Source organism: Eschrichtius robustus, chromosome 13 (genome assembly GCF_028021215.1).
Source record: "Eschrichtius robustus isolate mEscRob2 chromosome 13, mEscRob2.pri, whole genome shotgun sequence".
NCBI classification, from domain to species: domain Eukaryota; kingdom Metazoa; phylum Chordata; class Mammalia; order Artiodactyla; family Eschrichtiidae; genus Eschrichtius; species Eschrichtius robustus.
Window position 1 is genome coordinate 78,752,180 of NC_090836.1, and position 22,620 is coordinate 78,774,799.

Here is a 22,620-nt window from a genome sequence, read left to right on the forward strand (position 1 = left end):
AAGCAGATTTGTCTCTGAGGGAGGTTCCACCTAATCTCCCCTTTACAAAGGTCAATAAGGTGGTCCGAATGAGCAGGGTAATCGGTTGGATTCCAGGGTTCCAGTGGGAAAAGTCCCTCAAGCACACTCTGTTTTTAGTAAATGCTGCTCAGGTAATTGCTTTCATCTGATGGAAGTATTATGCAGAGTCTCCGGATAAACTAGTAGAAACAGAGATGAACCTTTAAAACATCCATTTTGTGTACTGAGTTATCAGAACATCTCACCAAAACCTAGGAGATGATTCCCACGTTTTTCTGGGTAGCATTAGAGATTGATGTAAATGACATACAAATCAAGAATCCACAATCTAATCTCTTTACTTCCTGATCATCAAAAGAATGAGTTACTGAATAATGACTTCCTTTTCAATTTAAAGCAACTCCTAAGGAGTATGTGGATGGTGGCCAGTAGAGATTATAAGCCCCCAACCTAAAGATTGGTGACATGGGTTGATGTCCCCCTATTTCAGGAATCTGCACTCAACCACAGCTGGGGATTATCAGGTCAATGCAGTCTCTGTGTCTCAAGTTTGGTCAGGCTATTGAAGTTGCATATGCTGGGGTGGTTTCCAGTATAAAAATAAAGTCCTTTCAGCCCTAAAGTACTGTGACTCTGTCTTAAAAGAATACTCAACATTTTATTGCACTTTATAGATTTCTCCTTGAATGATGGGGGAAAAGGAGGCTGAAACAGGACAATATCACCATAAGGTAGCAATAGTACACCAGTCTTTCAGTTGGAACATCGCTTCGTTTACTCATCTGCATAAATATAAATATTCATCCTGTGCATTCTCAAGAGAAGGAGAATTAAAGCAGGACAAATGCTGTTTGGCTCATTTGAAAAGCAGGTTTTGTAAAGCACTCCATTGATCTGTCAGTAGTTACTCAAAGTACTAATATATCTTCTTTAATTTCACCCACCAGAATCCAAAAAGCCAAGATGGCCTTTCTCCAAGAGAGGAGTGGTGAGTATTGTGCATTGTCATTTTTGTTTTAATTAAGCCTCCAGTAGCTAGGAAAGTAAGAAATGGCTAAAGAGCCTCTTCATCCTACTTTATCTTTTCATGACAGCAGATGGCACGTGAAGTTTAAATTGTATCATCACATTCATAGTAGTGGATACAGAACTTGCCAAATGATGCCACTTTGTGCAGTGATACAGTGCTAATTGCCAGTGGTTAATGAGCTCTGCAAGAAAACAAAGCAATCCTAATATTGCAGTGCCTTACAGCTCCAAATTTATAACTTGACACAGTGTAGGAAACAGCTCACTCGATGAAGAAAACTTGCACAAGCGTATGCCCCAGTTTGCAGTCAGTGCCCAGTATACTGGGAACATTGAAAAATTAATGAGATAATACAGAAACAGATTCCACAAATACAGTTTTATTTCTGGGAAAGCCAGTTGGATTAGACCTAGCGGGTTTTCTTTAAATTCATTCTTGCACCCTCAATTATTGAAGAGTTATAAATTGAAATCAGTAATGCCTGATTCTTTCCTGCCTAGGTCAGGAGTTAGCCACAGTGAAGCCTTTCTCGCAAGCATGCTGGGGGCAGAGGGGAGGAGTGTTCCTCGCTTCTGGAGTGAGGAGGAAGGAGAAGGACTGACTGTGTTCTCCCCACAGTACCTACACGCCACAGCCAGCAGCACCAGGAGGGCCTTAGGAGTAGTTACTGCACTTCCTTCTGTTAAAAATCTGCCCACATGGCCTCTGCAGTTGGCCATCAGTTATCGACATCTACCTTGGAGGTTCTGTGGATGCACACACATTGATACTTAACTACTGTAGCTAAATTAAAAGCCCTCTGAGGTTTCAATCCCAGCTGCTCCATGTACTGCCCTGTGACCTTGGCCACATGAATCCATGTCTCTCTCAGCTTCAAGTCCTTCCCTGTAAAAAGTAGGTGGTAATAGTGGCAGCCTCTTAGGATGGTTGTGACAAGTGAGTCAGATAATGCGTGTGAAGCTCACCCCAGAGCTGGGCGCCTGAGATGGTCATTACTGGCCATATTATTGTTAGTGTTGTTCATAACCAGGGCTTGGAAAACTGTGTGTTCCCATAATCAAGTATAGGAGTGACTTTCACATTATTTTTTCAAGGGTAAAAAAATGGTGTGAGTGTCTTACTCCCCTTGGGCTGCTGTAAAATACCACAGACTGGGTGGCTGAAACAACCAGTATTTATCTCTCACATATCTGGAGGCTGGGAAGTCCAGGATCGGGGTGCCAGCATGGTCGGGTTTTGGTGAGAGCTCTTTTCCTGGCTTACCGATGGCCATCTTCTCGCTGCATCCTCACATGGTGTAGAGAGAGCTCTGGTGTCTCTTCCTCTTCTTATAAGGGTACTAATCTCATTGTGAGGGCCCCACCCTCATGACCTCATCTACGTGTAATTACTTTCCAGTGGTTTCACCTCCAAATACCACTGTGGGGTTAGGGCTTTAACATACGGATTTTGGGGGGGACAGAAACATTCAGTCCATAGGGACACAGTCTAAACATTACAAGTTGCAAATCATAAACTGTTAGTAAAACTATGATACCATTGTCACCAGGGGTGTTGCTCACCAGTCTTTCTCATTTTGCCCCTCTTTAGGGACATGATTTGACTGTTTTCCTGGCAGGTCTGAGACAGGCCTGTGGTGCAGCCTCTCCGGGGATCCTTCCTTCCTTCCTGCCTCCCTCCCTCCCTCCCTTCCTTCCTTATTTAATATCTTTATTGGAGTATAATTGCTTTACAATGTTGTGTTACTTTCTGCTGTACAACAAAGTAAATCAGCTGTATATATACATATATCCCCATATCTCCTCCCTCTTGTGTCTCCCTCCCACCCTCCCTATCCCACTCCTCTAGGTGATCACAAAGCACCGAGCTGATCTCCCTGTGCTATGCAGCTGCTTCCCACTAGCCATCCATTTTACATTTGGTAGTGTACATATGTCAGTGCTACTCTCTCACTTCGTCCCAGCTTCCCCGTCCCCGTTGCGTCCTCAAGTCTGTTCTCTACGTCTGCGTCTTTATTCCTGCCCTGCCACTAGGTTCATCAGTACTGTTTTTTTAGATTCCATATATGTGCATTAGCATCTGGTATTTGTTTTTCTCTTTCTGACTTACTTCACTCTGTATGACAGACTCTAGGTCCATCTACCTCATTACAAATAACTCAGTTTCATTCCTTTTTATGGCTGAGTAATATTCCATTGTATATATGTGCCACATCTTCTTTATCCATTTATCTGTTGATGGACACTTAGGTTGCTTCCATGTCCTGGCTATTGTAAATAGAGCTGCAGTGAACATTTTGGTACATGACTCTTTTTGAATTATGTTTTTCTCAGGGTATATGCCCAGTAGTGGGATTGCTGGGTCGTATGGTAGTTCCATTTTTAGTTTTTTAAGGAACCTCCGTACTGTTCTCCATAGTGGCTGTATCAATTTACATTCCCACCAACAGTGCAAGCGGGTTCCCTTTTCTCCACCTTCTCTCCAGCATTTATTGTTTGTAGATTTTTGATGATGGCCATTCTGACCGGTGTGAGATGATATCTCATTGTAGTTTTGATTTGCATTTCTCTAATGATTAATGATGTTGAGCATTCTTTCATGTGTTTGTTGGTAATCTGTATATCTTCTTTGGAGAAATGTCTATTTAGGTGTTCTGCCCATGTTTGTATTGGGTTGTTTGTTTTTTTTGATATTGAGCTGCATGAGCTGCTTGTATATTTTTCCTTCCTCATTTAAATGAAAGCAGGGTCGTTGTCAGTCGGGTCTAGGGTCTCAGGAGAAGGGGCACCTCCCACCAGCTCTCCCGAGGGCTCCTCCAGAGCAGGAAGCTAGAACGTGCTTTCAGAAGGGAAGACTTGGGCTTCCCTGGTGGCACAGTGGTTGAGAATCTGCCTGCCAGTGCAGGGGACATGGGTTCGAGCCCTGGTCTGGGAAGATCCCACATGCCGCTGAGCGACTGGGCCCGTGAGCCACGGCTACTGAGCCTGCGCGTCTGGAGCCTGTGCTCCGCAACAAGAGAGGCCGCGGTAGTGAGAGGCCTGCGCACCGCGATGAGGAGTGGCCCCCGCTTGCCGCAACTAGAGAAAGCCCTGGCACGGAAACGAGGACCCAACACAGCCAAAAATAAATAAATAAATAAATAAATTTAAAAAAAAAAAAAAAAGAAGGGAAGACTTACCTAAGGAAGGATAAGGGTAAAAACCTACAAGTTTTTGTGATGCATCTATTTTTTTTCCCCATAAAGAAGTAATTTGTTCCACATGTATCGGGTGACTATATGTGCCAAACACTGGACTAGATATCTAAGATTCCAATATGCTCATTTTCAGCTCACAGTTGAGAAGGTCAGACTGACATGTAAGTTGGAAAAAAATGTGATAAATGGCTTGCACAATGTTGGAGGTGGGTAGGCAGTGGTGGAGATACACAAAGACAGAACAATCAGTGAAATGACAAAATGTTTCAGCAAATGTTCTCAGTAATGCAAGGAGACTCATTTCTTGAAGGCTCACTTTTACAAGGACACAACGTCTGGTCCCTTTAAAAATCAGTGTCTACTCACTCCTTCATCTTTTTAGTCTTATTTATCAAGCAGTTCATATCTATTGATATATAAATGATAATCCACATCAATATCAAACAGTACCATATTGTAATATGTTTCCCCAATCTATCACAGATTTTTCCTTTCCTTACCTTTCTTTCTTCTCTCCTTCCTTTCTTCTCAACCATTAATAACAGTATTTGTAATAAAAGCAAACACATATATAATTTTTACCACGTTATCGGGCATTGTTTCTGTTTATGTGTTTCTGTTTATGTATGTCACAGCTTACATATGTTAACTCATTAATTCTGAAAACAACCCACCAAGGTAGGTAACATTATTATCCCCATTTTGCAAATGGGGAAACTGAGGTTCAGAGAGGTTGAATAGCTTGCCTGAGGTCACACAGCTCTTAAGCAGCCGAGTGGGCATTTGTCCCAGCAGTCCCAGGCAGTCTGGCTCTGAGTCTGTTTTAGCCCTAATATTGAATTGCTTCTCCAGCTGAGGGGCTCTATAACCAGATCTGGACACTCCTCCCTCCTTTATCTCATCAGAGCTCTCAAAGATCTTGTCTCTTCTCACCAATTCAAAGCCAATTCAAGGTCAACCACTACAGAATCCATATATTCTCATACAGTCAGCCCTCTGTATCTGTACATTCTGTATCCTTGAATTCAACCAACTACAAATGAAAAATATTTGAAAAAAAATTCCAGAAATTTCCAAAAAGCAAAACTTGAATTTGCCATCCACCAGCAACAATTTACACAGAATTTACATTGCATTATATATTACAAGTAATCTAGAGATGATTTAAACTATATGGGAGGATGTATGTGGATTATATGCAAATCCATTTTATAAATGGGACTTTAGCATCTGTGGATTTTGGTATCCGAAGAGGTCCTGGAACCAATACTGCTAGGATACTGAGGGACGACTGTATATCCATTTTACTCCAGTTCCATGTCACCAGTGCCTACTACAAATTTCCATTCCACACGCCTCTTAGTTATTAAATTTGAGGCCCCAGAGTTAACCTTGGCTTCTTTTCTTTATCCTCCATATCCTCTCAGATACCCTTCACATCTTCTCATTGCCTCTCCTAGTCAATGCCACCATAGTGGAAGCAGCACAGGTTCCAACAAAGGGTCTGTAACTCTAATGAGTTAATGTTTCCTCCAAGAGGACTGTCCGCTCCCATCTCACTATCATATCCACCAAGCAGTTTGGCCAGGAGGTCGTTCAGACCCTTGGAAAGCCATGGTGAGTGTCCTTCAAGACAGAGGGCTGGCGCCCCCTTTCCCACAGCTCCAGTTCCTCTTCCATTGCCTCAGCTTCTTTATTTTCCAACTGGCTGCTGATTTTTAATTTCCACAACATGCAGTCACTGTGGTTTCAGACATCAACAAAAGGAATACGTCCCAGCTGCTGTAGGAGGTCCCCAACCAGTTCCAAGATTCCTCTGCTACTGTGAAGCCTATAAGTCTCTAGTAAGTTTCTTCTTTCAGTGCCGTAGCCCTAGCAGAGAAGTCAGCCACAGCCCTTTAGCACTTTCTGAACCGATTGCGGGGTCTCCTTTCAGACACACAGGGAGCTGCCTCCCCACAACAGATAAGCTGTGCCTTCTCTGGCTCCTTAACCTAAAGTCGGAAAACGCCCACCAAACTGCTTAGATCCACGCCAGCGTCATGAGCCCTGAGGCAGTAGAACAAGTTGAAAAATGATTTGTGCTGAATATTCATTTGAAATGCAGCCAAGTTGACTTTAGAAAGCCTCACACTTCGTTATTTGATAGCTTCTTCCTGGTTTAGTTGGTAAAATGAGCTCTTTAAGCAGGTAATTCATGATGTTGCACCAGGATATTGAATGAGTCCAAAAAAATTGAAAGGTCATGATAAAGTTTCAAAAGCAAGTTACAAAAGGATGTATAAATATGACACCATTAAAAATTAATTATAAATACAATCAGAAAAGGGCTTTCAGTAGTTACCCCGGGGGGAGGAAGGGGCAGCGGAGATTACAGGTAACTTTGTGTTAACTTTTTTTCTTTGTGGTTTTGTTTCTCAAATTTTCTATAATAACCATATATTACCTTTGTAATCCTATTTTTTAACTAATATTATTTAAAATAAAAATTATAACAAAAATGAGTCAGTGGTTCCATCCTAAGGAAACTAGAGTTTCTAGCATATCCTGGTATTCTCCAGCTGTGAATTACCGTGTTAAGAAGTTGCTTTACGGTGTTAAGACGTTGCCCACTTTGGAGTGGGCAACTCCCTCTGCCCACTCCAGAGTCAGAGTTGGTACGCGATAAATATGAGTCAAAGCTCAGGGGCAGGAAGGGGGAGTTAAGTGGGAGGGAAGGGGCACGCTATGCACACGCAGGCTTTCCCGGGGGCTGGAACATGGGCAGGGGCACTTGTGCACTGAGAGGCGCTGTGTACAGCTTGAAGCGTGGGGGAGATCTGCCCAGTGGCTACAGGAGTAAATGCCAAAGGGGAGAGAGTCATCTACTAAATGAGGGGTTGAACTAAGACATCCAAGGCCCCTTCTGATGGTAAACATCTATGATCAAACATTTGGAAAAGTTAGAATATGAAGGACTCTACGACCGCAAGGTATGTGCTAGACTGAAATCCATCTATTTGCTATAGGAGTGTTCTGAGCTCTGTCTTTTTTTTTTTTTTCTATTAGTAAAATGAGAGGTTTGCATCAGACATCCTCACCAGCCTCTCTCCTCCATGTCTGACATTCTGAGGTCCCGTGGGTCAGACTATGGCTCAGAAATGGTGTTTCACCTGTTAGTGACTCATAGACAAAATGTGCAGTCTGTTCTCAATGCATGTTGGACAATGAACCAGAGATGCCGAGGCTACCAAAGGTGTGTTGTTAAAAGACTGAAAACCCTGTTTCTAACAATCTTTAAGCAGGGCAAAGACAAACACAAGCACATATCTGATCTGAAAGACTGCCTCTCCTCTTTGAAGATTACAGACTTCAGAGACTATGAGTTCCACAGCCTGAAGGTATCTCGTGCATTGTTTTCTGTGTGGCATAGCTTTTTTTGTTTGTTTTAGCCATTATTTTAAGTTGTCAGATTATTGGCTTGTTCATAATAACAGTAAAGTGCAGGAGAGAAGCCCAGGCTTGTTCATAATAACAACAAAGTGCAGGAGAGAAGCCCAGACCTGGGCAGACCGAGGTCTGCTCTCTCTAAAGCAGGGGTCACCAACCCTTCCAGTCCGAGGCCAGTTAGGAACAGGGCCGCACAGCGGGAGGTGAGCGGCGGGCGGGCGAGCAAGCGAAGCTTCATCTGCTGCTCCCCGTGGCTCGCATGACCGCCTGAACCATCCCCCAACTGGCTCGCATTCCCCCCTGCCTGCCCCATCCGTGGAAAAATTGTCTACCATAAAATCCATCCCTGGTGCCAGAGAGGTTGGGGACCGCTGCTCTAAAGCACACTGAAAGCTCGGGAAAGTCATTGTACCTTAAGTAAGGTAATGGACGTGAGACCACTTTGTAGACCATGAAGCCCTGTACAAATGTTAATATTTGTTACAACCATTCCCCTCTCTGGGCCTTAGTTTCCTCATTTACAAAACAAGTTGGTTTTGATAAGACAATTTCTGAAGGTCTCTTAAAAACTTTAAGTCTCTTATTTCATGATTCTTCAGTAATTAATTTCAACAAGTTTTACCAGTGGAACCTGGATCAGACTTCCCAGTTCTGGGTTTGGGGTTCTTTTGGTGGATTGTTTTTTTTGTTTTTTTGTTTTTTTGCCAAAAAACTGAAAAGGACTTATGAAATTCTCAAACATAGTTCAAAACAATATCAATTTGAATTCGTTTTCATTTTAAACTAAAAACAGCATGTCCATCCCATCCATGGGAGGAATTGATATCCCAAAGCCATGCAGAGAGAACTGTGGTTTGGATAACTATACCCAGGGGGATGCCTGGGGCTTGCAGTGAGAAATCGTGATTTGGGGGATTGCTTGTTCCTGCTGTACTGCAAGTCAAAGGAAGGGTGAACAGGTCAACCCATTGAAATGTTTTGTTCTCTCTTTTCTCCCACGTACAGGATAAGACCTGGAATGAAGTCGTGGAAACACATCAAAAACTTCCTACTAATCAATTAGACTTGAGAAAGCAGCAAGAGGCTGTATGGGAACTCTTCACGAGTGAATGCACTTATTTCTTGGACCATTTATTAGTTCTGAAGATGGTAATGCTGGCTTTAATTTTTGTAGTAGATGGAAAACACTGGTTCTTTAGGGACTTGTTTCTTTCTTGCATGCTGAAGGAAGGAAGTATGGGGGGGCTCCCCTCTTTCAGAGGATCTTAAGGAAATTTTGTTTGTTTATTTTTGGTTATCAGCAACTTGGTTTCTCTTCATGCTTTTCTTAAACATAGCCTCTTAGGATTGGGTGAGACCTTCCAGCTCCCATGTGATGTCTGAATCTCTTCTGCCTGATTCTCACCCTGTGCTTACATACTCCTTACGTCAGGGAGCTCACAGCCACCCTCAAGGCAGCCATCCCACTTTCGTTCAGCTTCCTCTTTTGGCTCTTATACTCCCTTATGAACAGTGCCAGGCAAATGCTTTTTATCAGCTACGGAGCCACAGATCTCCAGGGCAACCATCCACGTGTAAGCGGGGGTGGGTGGGGAGGGGTGGATTATACAGTGTATTCATGATGTCTGTCATGTAAATGGTGCTCCTGAGGTTGTACAGTGCAGTAGCCCTGATCTGGGGAGGCTCTGAGCAGAGAATTCCTTATAGAAGAGCCACAGGGCAAAGGATGGGAGGGGAGCAAATGCCTTCTAAGACCACAGGGGAGGATGGGCCACATTGCTCCCAAGGTTGCCTCTGCCCATAAGCATTTTTGAATCCTGGCTGCTCCCTTACACAGGAAAAGGCACTCTGTTGGGAGACACGAGTTCAAGTCCTGGATCTGCCTCTGACTTGCCATGTGAACTTAGGAAAGTCTAGTCCTCCATTCCATAAAACAGAAGTTGGCGCGTGCTTTCTGTAAATGTCCAGATAGTAAATATTTTAGGCTTTGCCAGCCATGTGGTCTTTATTGCAACTACTCAGCTCCTCCATTGCAGTGCAAAAGAAGCCATAGATAATTTGTAAAGAAATGTGTGTGGCTGTGTCACAGTAACACCTTATTCACAAAAATGGGTAGCAGACCTGATTTATCCCACAGGCTGTCGTTTGACAATTCCTGTTCTAAGCTACAAAAGAGGGATGACAGTACCATCTCTGTCTCATAGCATCTGATCATTGAGATGATCAGATTAGTTTCCTTTGAAATCTATCAAGTGCTATACAGATGTTCTTTTCTGTAAGTAATATTTATTGTGACAGTCATACTGCTAAGTACTTTAGCAAAATTTAAGCCACAAAGACACTCAGAAAGTTAAAACTTAGAGACTGTATCAGGATACAGAAAACTAGCTTAAGTAAGGATCTTATTGACCCATGTGACTAAAGTCCACAGTTGAGACAGAATTCAAGGTTGGTTTCATCAAGGGGCTCAAAACCAAGGGCAAAATTTCTTTTCGTCCCTCATCCCTGCCTTCCACAATATCAGCGTCATCCTGTGGCTGGCTTCTGTTGTAGTCACAGAATGGCTGCTGTCCTTGAGGCCATGGAGAGAGTGAGAAATAGAAGGGAGAGAGAGAGAGAGTCTCTTCTTAGCACTCATAGGCAAAGTCTTGATTGTCATTCTGATTGGACTGGCTTAAGTCACATGCCCACTTCTGAACCAACTACCCGGATAAGGAAGGAAAGTGCTCATTGGCTTAAGATGATCACATTCAAGGTATGAGGAAGAGTAGATGCTGAGGTGAAAACTGGGATGATATTAAGGAAGGGGGGACACTGAAGCTGAGTGGTACCCAATAGATGTTCACTGCAGAGGACTCACCCTGTGAGCTCTGCTACCTCCCTTGCCCTAATAGACAGCACAGAACTTTCCATCCCACTATAAGCTACATAAGCATTTTAAACTAGCATTTTTCTGCTTAAAAGAAAGCCAATTTGAGTTTATTTTCAAATGCCCCAGTGCATTTGAAGTATATAAGTACCTCTCTTTACACAATCAATATGAATATCCCAAAGTTGCTTGTAAATTGGAATTTTGTAACTCAAATAATAAATTCACTGAAAGACTCAATGTTTTTCTTAAACGGCAAAAATTTCTATAAAGAAAAGAATCTTATAGCACAAAGATGATTTTTTCTAAATTTTCCCAATTTATCTGAACTAATGATTTCTGTTTCTTACAATTTCATGTTAAATGCTTGGATATTGACAGATTTCCAGACAACTGATGCTTCGTGGACTGGGGGAAACTCTAAGTCAGTGGTTCTCAAAGTGTGGTCCCTGGACCAAGTAGCATCAGAATCACTTGGGAACTTGTTAGAAACCCATATTCTCAGACCCCATCAGAGACCTACTGAATCCGAAAGGCTTGGGGTAGGTCCCGCTAGTCTCCAGTTTAACAAGGCCTCTAGATGATTCTGATGCAAGTTCAAGAACCATTTACTGCATTAATTAAGAAATATGGCAATGGGAATTGGAGAACGCTGGTGGTCTAAAGTCCAGTCTTTTCACACCTACAGTTCTTGAAATATTCGGTCCCTTTGAATGCTTCATCATATTTATACAAAGTATTCCTATTTCAATAAATTGATCTCTCTCTAGTTTATAGCATGAGAGGCAGGTATTCTGCGAGGATCAACTTGCTGTAGTTTTTCTCTTGTAGGAAAACATCAAGTAATGACATAAAGCCTCTCTCAATGTTTTCATTAATATTTAGTGTCTTTATCCAAATCTAAACATCTTACCAGTTATCAGGTATTAACTCATTAGTTCTCTATTTTTAATTTCCTGAAAGTAAAGGACATTTGGGTCTTTCGCAGAGAAAGGAATAAATAAGAACTCAGTATGAATGTTGTTTTGGTCTCAAGTAAGTGCTGTTGGCAAGAAGAGAACCTTGGCGATTTCTTTGGCACTGGGAGCAGAGAAAGCCCATCTGAACAGATTATGTTCAGCAGGAGTGTTGTTAGAGCTCACAAAGCGGCAGCAGCTTCATACAGAAGAGCACATCTCCCGTATGTTCTGTGGGGGCTTAAATGTCTTCATACGTGTTTAGCACAACTCTTAACGATTGAAAATACTGATCTCCAAGTTGTTTTGTAAAATTATAGTCAGGAGGTTTATGTTTAATGTTCTTGCAAAGGGCAAATATCAAAATTGAAAAACAAAGTAATGTGCATTTTTTTTTAAGATCTTCATGAATACATTGAAATACCTACAGACTCATGAATATCTCCTGGATGTGGATTTATGGAGACTTTTTGCAAACCTGGAGGAGTTAAGTCAGGTGAGCCAAAGTAGGAAGATTCCAGTAGCCATGTGTTAAAATTCGCCAGAGGACGATGAAAATTCATGCTTAGTCTATTCTTCTGGCTTGTATTCCATATTGGAACATGGAATATGGTTTCTTCCATATTTCATCCCCATTTAATCTTATGGTCAGGAGTTCAGGTTAATAAGGAAACCTACACATCCATTGATGTCTTTCCAATAGATGGCAGTTATTAGTTAGCCTTCAGTAACATTTTTAAAATTCTTCCATGGCTATTTAAGAAAGTAAACATATTGCTCACTTCAGCAGGACATATACTAAAATTGGAGCAATACAAGGATTAGCATGGTTCCTATGCAAGGATGACACAAAAATTTGGGAAATGTTCCATATTTTCTCTAGAATACAAGCTCTGGAACACCTTCTAGAATATGCTCAGGAACCCACCTTGTTCACTGCTGTATCCAGAAGACCTTGAACAGTGCCGAGTACATGGGAGGACTCAATAAGTAATGTTGAATACATGAATTTCCTCAATAAATGATGTTAAATACAAAAAAAAATCCCTAAGATCTCTGTCATCACCATAAGTGTCTATTCTCAAATGAATGTTCTTTCTCACATATATTATAAATAAATAATATCTTTCCTCTAAAAAAGGAAGTGAGATACCAACAAGAATTCATTTATAAGAAAAACTTATAAGAAAATATATATTGGAAAGTAGAGGAAAATAGATCTTTGAATTTTGCCAGGAGATAAATTTGAAATGGAAAACATCTGTAAGAATGACATTTGAAGTTCATCAGATTTTTATTTCTTACCCCTGGAAGTGTACCTACTCTTGTTTTCTTTCTCTCTGGCCCTAGACAAGCTTTGGTTTTGTGAACAGTCTTTTCCACATCTTCAAGGACTATGTCGACACTTCTGAGACTTTACCATCGTTGGATTTCATTTCCGTGCTCACAAAGGTAAAATCCTTCTGGGAGATCTCAGCTTCTATGTGATAAATTCACCTACCTTTCAGGATAGTCGTTTATATCTCCTTGATCATTGTTATTGTTGTTCCTGGGAAGGTTCCACCTGCACCCTCCCACAAGGGAACTATCCCTTTTCCCACCAATCAACATTTTCAGAAATAGCTTGCAGATTCTGTTTCTCCATTGTCATCTCTCCTGTGTGGGTTTTATTAAGACAAAAATCTGCATGCATGGAAAAGCCATTTCCAAGTCTGGTTTTCAAATGACTTCAATTTAAAGCTGTATTCATGGCAGTAGTTTGTGCAGGCTAATTACATGGTTCAGTTGTTCTTCTAACAGAAGTGCCAGGCTCTCTGAAAGGAACAAAATAAACCTTCAGATCCATTAACACCCTTAATAAGACTTCTGTGTGTGAAAGGAGGAGAAAAGAGGAAAACTTGTACCCGTGGTCTGATAAATGCTATTTTTTTTTTCTTAAGTAGGTATTTGAACCTCTTCCCCTACTTTGAGCTTTTTAATTCAGTCCCTATCTATCCTCATTTAGCAAGATTTAAATTGTTACAATCTACTTAAAAAAACATAGATTGAGGTTTATTGAGCACTTACTAAGTACTTATGTGTGGGACTGATAACCTGTGCACAGTAATGTGCAGAATTATGTGCATATCCCCTGCTTTGGGGGAGTTTTCAGTCTCGCGGGGAAGAAATTAATCCAACGATGACACTAATGATTATATAATCAAGTTGAGATCAATGCTGGGGAAAAAAGGAACATAGATATTATGAAGGAAAACGTCTAGGTTGGGGCAGATGGTGAAGTAGTTACAGACAGGAAACTCTTCCTGGGGCGATGATGCTTGAGGTGAGATATGAAGAAGAAGGACAGTTTAACAAGGCAAAACAAGCAAAAATTAGGTATAAAGTGGGGAGATCTTTAAGTGACCTTTGAAAGCAGATTAGAATAAGAAAAGCTTTGAAAAACAAGAGAAAGAATGTAAAGTGTTGGGAATTACCTAAAATCTCAGACTCTCTCAATTCCTTTATAGTCAGAAATTATCTTTTTTTTAGGACCATCACATGCTACACATTTTTTGTTTTTGTTAGACAAAGGGGCAGAGCCCTTAGTAAGTTACATAATGGACATGAATATTTGGATGTGCATTGGTTCAAGGTCTGAAGTCCCCTTGGTTTTCTTGATAATTTCTTTACTCCATCAAAGGCTAGGGCAACTGGCGGGCTTGGCTCCACTTGGCTCTATCCATCTCCTTGGATCAGTGGACTAGCCTGGTCATCCTCTTCTCACGGTAATGGGTGGGAGCACAGAAGAGCATAAACACCCATTATATTGGGTGTTTCATTTTGTGGCTCTTGCTTGGGACATAGAAGCTGGTGGCAAACGTATCCGGGATACTCATCTAAAGGCTGACATCTTGCTTGGGACATTAGCACCAAGACCTGGCATCCTAGAATTTATTTTTAATGTAGTTTTTAGTAAATAGTCTGGAGAAATATCAACTTCTCATCAAAACACATAAGTTGTCTTAGTCTGCTCAGGCTGCTGTAATGAAGTGCCACAGACTGGGTAGCTTATAAGCAACAGATACCAATTTCTCACAGTTCTGGAGGGTGGAAGTCTGAGATCAGGGTGGTGCCCAGGTCATGTGAGGGCCCTCTTCCAGTCAAAGACCTCGTACTGTATCCTTTGCATAGCGGAAGGGGCTAGACAGCTCTCTGGAGCCTATTTTACAAGGGCATTAATCTCACTTATGGGGGCTCCACCTTTATGACCTAATCATCTCCTAAAGGGCCCACCTCCTAATACTGTCAACATTGAGGGTTAGGATTCAACATGTGAATTTGAGGGGAACACACATATTCAGACTATAGCATAAGTGTACTTACAGCCTACTAAAGCATAGACTCTTTGCTGAAAGTCAATAATAATACCCACATATGAATGCTTCCTGTTACGTTACAGATGTGTAAAGATGGGCTATAAAAGTTTCTCCTAAATTTAAAAAGGCCTACGTGAGTCAGGTTAATTTCAGTTATACCACAGGAACAAACTCCAAATCTCAGTGGCTTGGTTTCATATCTCACTTATGCTCTGCTCCTACTTTGTCCTCACTCTGGGACCCCTGCTGAGGGAGCACCCACCACCTAGAATGTTACCAGTCTCAAGGGCAAAGACATAAGAGACTGAGGCAGAGCTCTCACTGACTCTTCAAGTTTCTGGCATGTCTGTTCACATTTCATCGGCCTAAGAAAGTCACCTGGCCAAGCTTACCCTCAATGGAGTGGGCATATATATTCCTCCCCAGGAAAGGGAACTAGATGAGCAGTGATAACAGTCTACCACGGTGTCTTGCAAGAAGCTCACCAGTGGAAGATTGGGACGTTTGTTATCCACACAAAAGCCATCTGAGAAGTCACTGAGAAGGAAGCTGAGGCTTGGAGAAGTTAAATCACTTGGCCAAGTTCACATAGCCAGTGGGTTGTAGAGCTGCATTTCTAAGCCTGACTGTTTATGGTCTTCACAGCAGCCTCCTCGTAATGGCCTTTCTCAAGCATCTCAAGGTGACCTGTGAGAAGACCTTCTCTTTATTTCTAAGCCCCCAGCTATCACCAACCCCCCAGGAAAAAATTAATTCACATTATCAGCTTTCAAATTACTTCTTCTTGAAGGCAAAACTTGACATTTCCCCCCATAGCATTTTGTCCTCTGAGGTCCTATAGCAAAATATTTTTCTAGGTTTTTGTTATGTCTGCCTTTACTACTGTCACTTCCTTTACTGGCCTGTTAGGCTTGGTCTGCTGTCTCTACTCACTGCAGTTATAATGTTACCAGCAAGTGTGTCTTCCTTCTCCCATTCACCACATTATGACACTATTGGAAATTCCCTAATGGGACCCATTACTCATTATACTAATTAATAAACCTATCAAGGAGCACATAGGCTTAGCAGTGTGGTAGGCACTATGGATTCCTAAAGAGAGTGTCTGCCAGTAAGGAGCCAGAAGCACTGGTGAAGAGAAAAGAATAACTGTCATTCCCGAGACAGACGCTTAACTGAGATGGTGGCACATTGTGCAGTGTGCCCAGTTTGACCATTATACATATGAATGTATACGTACGAATTGGCCACTTGCCTCATTTTAAAATAAATTTGACATGGCTTACGAATGTGTAGTCATTATAGCAAGTTTAAGACATTACATAAGCATAATGAAGAAAGAACACAAGTGTTAGCTTGGGTAAGACTAGCACATAAAACGCACGCTACGAAACTACATTTAGTAGAGGTGCCCCAAATCTGACTCTCTATTTTTAGAAGCTGGAAGGAGAATTCAGTATGCGGATATTTTTGGGGAAGATTTAGTGAAAAGTCAGATGTTGTTACTTTAATCACTTACTACAAACACAAGCTTGACATCAACAACATGAGCAGTGAAATCAAAGGCGGTGTTTGTCATCAGGTTCCATGCGGTGTGTGTAGGCCTCAACAAAGCATAAGTGCAAGTAAAGGGTGAATTAAATCAAGATGTCCTAAACAGAATTTTCTTTATGGGCAAAAAAAAAAAGGCAACTTATTGAGGAGTTAACTGTTTACTATGGGGATATCGGGGTTTTTTTAAACAATGTTTATTTTGAACTGTTACTACCCATGCAGTCATAGCTCCTACTTGATAATGGTGCCTCCTCCACTTTCCCTGTTCTAGTTGCTGATAAAAGTGAAGAGAAAGAGAAAGTCTGTCTGTGCTCTCTTTGCTTCCATTCATTCTCCTTCTGCCCTTCTCCTCTTGCAGTATTTCCAAGGAAGCTTGTGTCAGAGCCACCAGACCTACTGCCTGAATTACTCAGCTGCTGTCTTTTATCTTGAGAGTCTGAGGCAGAGAGAGGACTTCGGAATTTATTTAAAAGTAAAGTACCAGTTTCTTTTCTTTTATATTTTCCCTGAGACTCTTTGGATATAACAGGTACTAGGGATTATTAGACCCAAATTAAATGGGAAAGGAGGAAAATAAATGATCAACCATACATTTTAACTACAAACCTGCTTTCCTTATAAAGACATCATTCTCTGCACACTTAGGATTTTAAATGGTGCACTTCTGGAAACACTGATCATCTAATGTCCCTCCTGAGATTTCGGCTGGAGCTTTACAGTGCTTTATTTGTTCATTTGTTTGTTTTTGGAAGGAATTGGTGAGAAAACTAGAGTAGGAACTGAGGCTTTGTTTGTGACTAGAGGTTTGGCTCTTGCAGGATTTGGCCCCTGCAAGGTCCTGTTGCACAAAAGCTGGGCGCACCATTTACCTTGTGTTCTGTGTGAATGGTGCTTCCTGGAGGACGTCAAAGCACACAGTGTAAACACTGCCCCTGAAGTTGTTCAGCATGGTGGCTATGGGTCCCAAAGTGTTATTAGAACGAGGAATCTCTGCTAGGGACCTTCAGTGTTTGCTGATAAGCAAAACCGAAAAGAATTTTCCTTGACTTCCCTACTTCCTTTAACCCCTTTTTGACATGTCTTTAGTCTGAACCGTACCTTTCAGCCTTTCAGTATTATGCCAGAGCCCTTTTCATGACCCAAGAAAATGGTCCAAGCCTTTCCAGAAAACCAGCTCTTCCCTGCAGCTGCAGGAAGCACCTGCCAGAGCATCACCTCAGAGCTGTGGGAGGAAAGGCCACCACACACAGTTTCCAACAACTTAGCTGTGAATCGGTGCATCTTTGCCATGGCCAGGATGTGCCAGGAAACCTGGGCGAGGGATGAATGACCTTGGAAAGAGACTTGGCTCTATTTTTGTAGCTTCAGCCTTTCAGTGTTTTCTTTGCTACTCAAACCCAAACCTGAAAGCTCATTAGATTTCCAGGGTATGAATAATCTTGTTGCAAAAGTTTTCCCTGGAAGCTTATGGATGAGACCCTCGCCAAGCCCCCAAACTAGGGAGAATCCAGGTTCATTCCTCTCCCTTCCATGCTAAGGCAGAGAATAATTTAACAAGGCTCACACATTGTTTTCAAGTAACTGTGGAAAATCCCATAACAACTGTGACACAGAAGTTTATGTTTATATATAAAATATATACAGCATCCAAAGATATTTAGGGAAAAGAATGGAGGATGCACTGTTGTAATGATGACATATGATACTTTTATAATGCATAATGCTTTGCCAAGCACTTTCTCAAACAACTTTTTTTTTTTAATTTATTTTATTTATTTATTTTTGGCTGTGTTAGGTTTTCGTTGCTGCATGCGGGCTTTCTCTAGTTGCAGCGAGCAGGGGCTACTCTTCATTGCAGTGCACGTGCTTCTCATTGTGGTGGCTTCTCTTATTGCAGAGCATGGCTCTAGGCTCATGGGCTTCAGTAGTTGTGGCACGAGGGCTCAGTAGTTGTGGCTCGCGGGCTCTAGAGAGCAGTCCCAGTAGTTGTGGCACACGGGCTTAGTTGCTCTGTGGCATGTGGGATCTTCCTGGACCAGGGCTCAAACCCACATCCCCTGCATTGGCAGGCAGATTCTTAATCACCACTCCCCAGGGAAGTCCCAATACCATACTGTTTTTTTTTTTTTTTTAATTATTTATTTATTTATTTATTTATTTATGGCTGTGTTGGGTCTTCGTTTCTGTGCAAGGGCTTTCTCCAGTTGCGGCAAGTGGGGGCCACTCCTCATCGCGGTGCGCGGGCCTCTCATTATCGCGGCCTCTCTCGTTGCGGAGCACAGGCTCCAGACGCGCAGGCTCAGTAATTGTGGCTCACGGGCCTAGTTGCTCTGTGGCATGTGGGATCTTCCCAGACCAGGGCTCGAACCTGTGTCCCCTGTATTGGCAGGCAGATTCTCAACCACTGCACCACCAGGGAAGCCCTATACTGTTTTAATGACTGTAGCTTTGTAGTATAGTCTGAAGTCAGGGAGTCTGTTTCCTCCAGCTCCATTTTTCTTTCTCAAGATTGCTTTGGCTATTTGGGGTCTTTTGTGTTTCCATACAAATAAAAAGTTTTTTTTTTCTAGTTCTGTGAAAAATACCATTGGTAATGTGATAGGGATTGCATTGACTCTGTAGATTGCCTTGGGTAGTACAGTCATTTTGACAGTATTGATTCTTCCAGTCCAAGAACACAGTATATCTTTCCATCTGTTTGTCATCTTTGATTTCTTTCATCAGCATCTTATAGTTTTCGGAGTACAGGTCTTTTGCCTTTTAGGTAGGTTTAATCCTAGGTATTTTATTCTTTTTGATGCAGTGGTAAATGGGATTGTTTCTTTAATTTCTCTTTCTGATCTTTTGCTGTTAGTTTATAGAAATGGAACAGATTTCTGTGTATTAATTTTGTGTCCTGCAACTTAACCAAATTCATTGATGAACTCTAGTATTTTTCTGGTAGCGTCTTTAGGATTTTCTGTGTATAGTATCCTGTCATCTGCAAACAGTGACAGTTTTACTTCTTTTCCAATTTGTATTCCTTTTATTTGTTTTTCTTCTCTGATTGACGTGGCTAGGACTTCCAAAACTATGTTGAATAATAGTGGTGAGAGTGGACATCCTTGTCTTGTTCCTGACCTTAGAGGAAATGCTTTCAGTTTTTCACCATTGAGAATGATGTTTGCTGTGGATTTGTTGTATATGGCCTTTATTATGTTGAGGTAGGTTCCCTCTATGCCCACTTTCTGGAGAGTTTTTATCATAAATGGACGTCGAATTTTATCAAAAGATTTTTCTGCAACTATTGAGATGATCATACAGTTTTTATTCAACAATTTGTTAATGTGGTGTATCACACTGATTGATTTGCAGATGTTAAAAAATCCTTGCAGCCCTGGGATAAATCCCACTTGACCATGACGTATGATTCTTTTAATGTACTGTTAGACTCGGTTTCCTAGTATTTTGTTGAGAATTTTCGTGTCTATGTTCATTAGTGATATTGGCCTGTAATTTTCTTTTTTTGTGATATCTTTGTCTGGTTTTGGTATCAGGGTGATGGTGGCTTCATAGAATGAGTTTGGGAGTGTTCCTTCCTCTGCAATTTTTTGGAATAGTTTCAGAAGGATAGGTGTTAACTCTTCTCTAAATGTTTGGTGAGCCCTCCCATTTTTAATTTTCTAGTTTCTAATTGTGCCCTTTTTTCCACTTAGAGAAGTTCCTTTAGCATTTGTTGTAAAACTGGTTTGGTGACGGTGAATTCTTTCTGCTTTTGCTTCTCTCTTAAGCTTTTGATTTCTCTGTCAGATGAGAGCCTTGCTGGGTAGAATATTCTTGGTTGTAGGTTTTTCCCTTTCATCACTTTGAATATATCATGCCACTCCCTTCTGGCCTTCAGAATTTCTGCTGAAAAATCAGCTGATAGTCTTATGGGGATTCCCTTATATTTATTTAATATTTTCTCTTTGTCTTTAATTTTTGTCAATTTGATTACTATGTTTCTTGGCGTGTTCCTCCTTGGGTTTATCCTGTAAGGGACTCTGCACTTACTGGACTTGGGTGACTTTCCTTTCCAGTGTTAGGGAGGTTTTCAGCTATTATCTCTTCAAATATTTTCTCAGGTCCTTTCTCTCTCTCTCCTCCTCTGGGACCTCTATAATGCAAACATTGGTGTGTTTGACGTTGTCCCAGAGGTCTCTTAAATTGTCCTCATTTCTTTTCATTCTTTTTTATTCCGTTCTACGACAGTGATTCCCACCACTCTGTCTTCCAGCTCATTGATTCATTCTTCTGCATCACTTATTCTGCTATTGATTCTTTCTAGTGTATTTTTTCATTTCAGTTATTGTATTCTTCAACTCTGTTTGGTTATTTTTTATATTTTCTAACTCTTTGGTAAAAACTTGTAACTTCTCACTTCATACATCCGTTCTTTTCCCGAGTTCTTGTATCATCTTTACGGTCATTACACTGAACTCTTTTCTTGGGTAGATTGGCTGTCTCCACTTTGCTTAGTTGTTCTTCTGGAGTTTTATCTTCTTCCTTTGTCTGGAACATATTCCTATGCCAACTCATTGTGTTTAAATTTCTGTTTGTATTTCTGTTCTGTAGCTTAGTTACATTTCTCAGCCTTGGATAAGCGATCCTCTGAAGGCAATGTCCTATATGTCCCAACAGTACACTCCCCTCTCATCAGTCAAGGGCCAGGGACCAGCTGGTCCCAGGGTAGGTTCTGACCTATGTTTGTGGACTCAGTTCTGCAGGCTGCAGGATCGTAGTTTCCTTGCTTCTGGTGTCTGACCCCTGACACTGCTCTAGCCGTTATGCAGGCTTCCTGGTGGGAGGGGCTGGTGCCTGCTCACTGGTGGCTGGAGCTGGGTCTTTGCCCTCTGGTGGGCAGGGCTGTGTCAAGGGGTGTGGCTAGAGGTGACTGTGGGCTCAGGATGACTTTAGGCAGCCTGTCTACTGATGGCTGGGGCTGTGTTCCCACCTTGTTGGTTGTTTGGCCTGAGGCGTCCCAGCACTGGAGCTTACAGCCTGTTGGATGGGGCCAGGTCTCAGTGCCAAGGACCTAAGATGTCTGCCTCCAGCCAGAGTTCACATAGGTCCCTGCTATGTCCACTACCAGCTTTTATGACTCCAGAGAGATCCATGGCCACCCCTGCCTTCCTAGGAGACCCTTCAAGACCAGCAGGTAGGTCTGGCCCAGGCTCCTATGGAGTCACTGCTTTGCCCTGGGACCTGGTGCACATGGGACCTTGTCTGCACCCTCCAAGAGTGGAATCTCTCTTTCCCCCAGTCCTGTGGAGCTTCTGCAATCAAGCCCTACTAGCCTGCAAAGCCATATGTTCTGCTGACGCAGGGCTCAGAGCTCTCACTGCTGTGGGAGAACTTCTCTGATATAATTATTCTCCAGTTTGTGGGTTGCCCACCCGGGCAGTATGGGATTTGATTATACCATAAGTGCACCCCACCTACTGTCTCATGTTTTCTTTTTTATGTCTTTGGATGTAGAATCTTTTTTGGTAGGTTCCAATCCTTTTTATCAATGGTTGTTCAGCAGTTAGTTGTGATTTTAGTGTGCTCGTAAGAGCAGGTGAGCTCAGTGTCCTCCTACTTTGCCATCTTGTCTCCCTCTACACCTTGGTCAGGTTTATTCCTAAGTATCTTATTTTTTTGATGTGATTTTAAAAAGGATTTTTTTAACTTTCGCTTTCTGATATTTCATTGTTAGTGTAAAGAAATGCAACAGATTTCTGTATGTTAGTCTTGTATCCTGCTACCTTGCTGAATTTGTTTATTAGTTCTAGTAGTTTTTGTGTGGAGTCTTTAGTTCTAGTAGTTTTTGTGTGGAGTCTTTAGTTCTAGTAGTTTTTGTGTGGAGTCTTTAGGGTTTTCTATATATAGTATCATATCATCTGCCTATAATGACAGTTTTACCTCTTCCCTTCCAATTCAGATACCTTTTATTTCTTTTTCTTGTCTGGTTGCTGTGACTAGGACTTCCAATACTATGTTAAATATAAGTGGTAAGAGTGGACATCCTTTTCTTGTTCTAGATTTTAGCGGGAAGGTTTCCAGCTTTTCACTGTTGAGTATTATGTTGGCTGTGGGTTTGTCATAAATAGCTTTTATTATGTTGAGTTATGTACTTACTTTGGTAAGAGTTTTTATCATGAATACATGTTGATTTTATCAGATGCTTTTTCTACATCTATTGAGATGAT

The 22,620-nt window shown here is 41.6% G+C and overlaps 1 protein-coding gene and 1 non-coding gene across 3 annotated transcripts in view; both read left to right on the plus strand.

Annotated features, from left to right (window-relative positions):
* LOC137775633 (pleckstrin homology domain-containing family G member 7-like) overlaps positions 1-22,620 on the plus strand; it is a 74,265-nt gene that overhangs the window by 8,043 nt on the left and 43,602 nt on the right. The window contains exons 3-8 of one of the 2 annotated variants that reach the window (XM_068561664.1): positions 969-1,009; positions 7,529-7,627; positions 8,682-8,825; positions 11,902-11,997; positions 12,852-12,953; positions 16,770-16,883. In XM_068561664.1, the coding sequence (XP_068417765.1) occupies positions 969-1,009; positions 7,529-7,627; positions 8,682-8,825; positions 11,902-11,997; positions 12,852-12,953; positions 16,770-16,883 (596 nt within the window). The remainder of the gene's footprint in view (positions 1-968; positions 1,010-7,528; positions 7,628-8,681; positions 8,826-11,901; positions 11,998-12,851; positions 12,954-16,769; positions 16,884-22,620) is intronic. The other variant, XM_068561665.1, reaches the window with a different exon arrangement.
* On the plus strand, positions 12,278-12,379 carry LOC137775965 (U6 spliceosomal RNA). Its single transcript, XR_011076094.1, has one exon. It is a non-coding gene; the product is annotated as a U6 spliceosomal RNA (small nuclear RNA).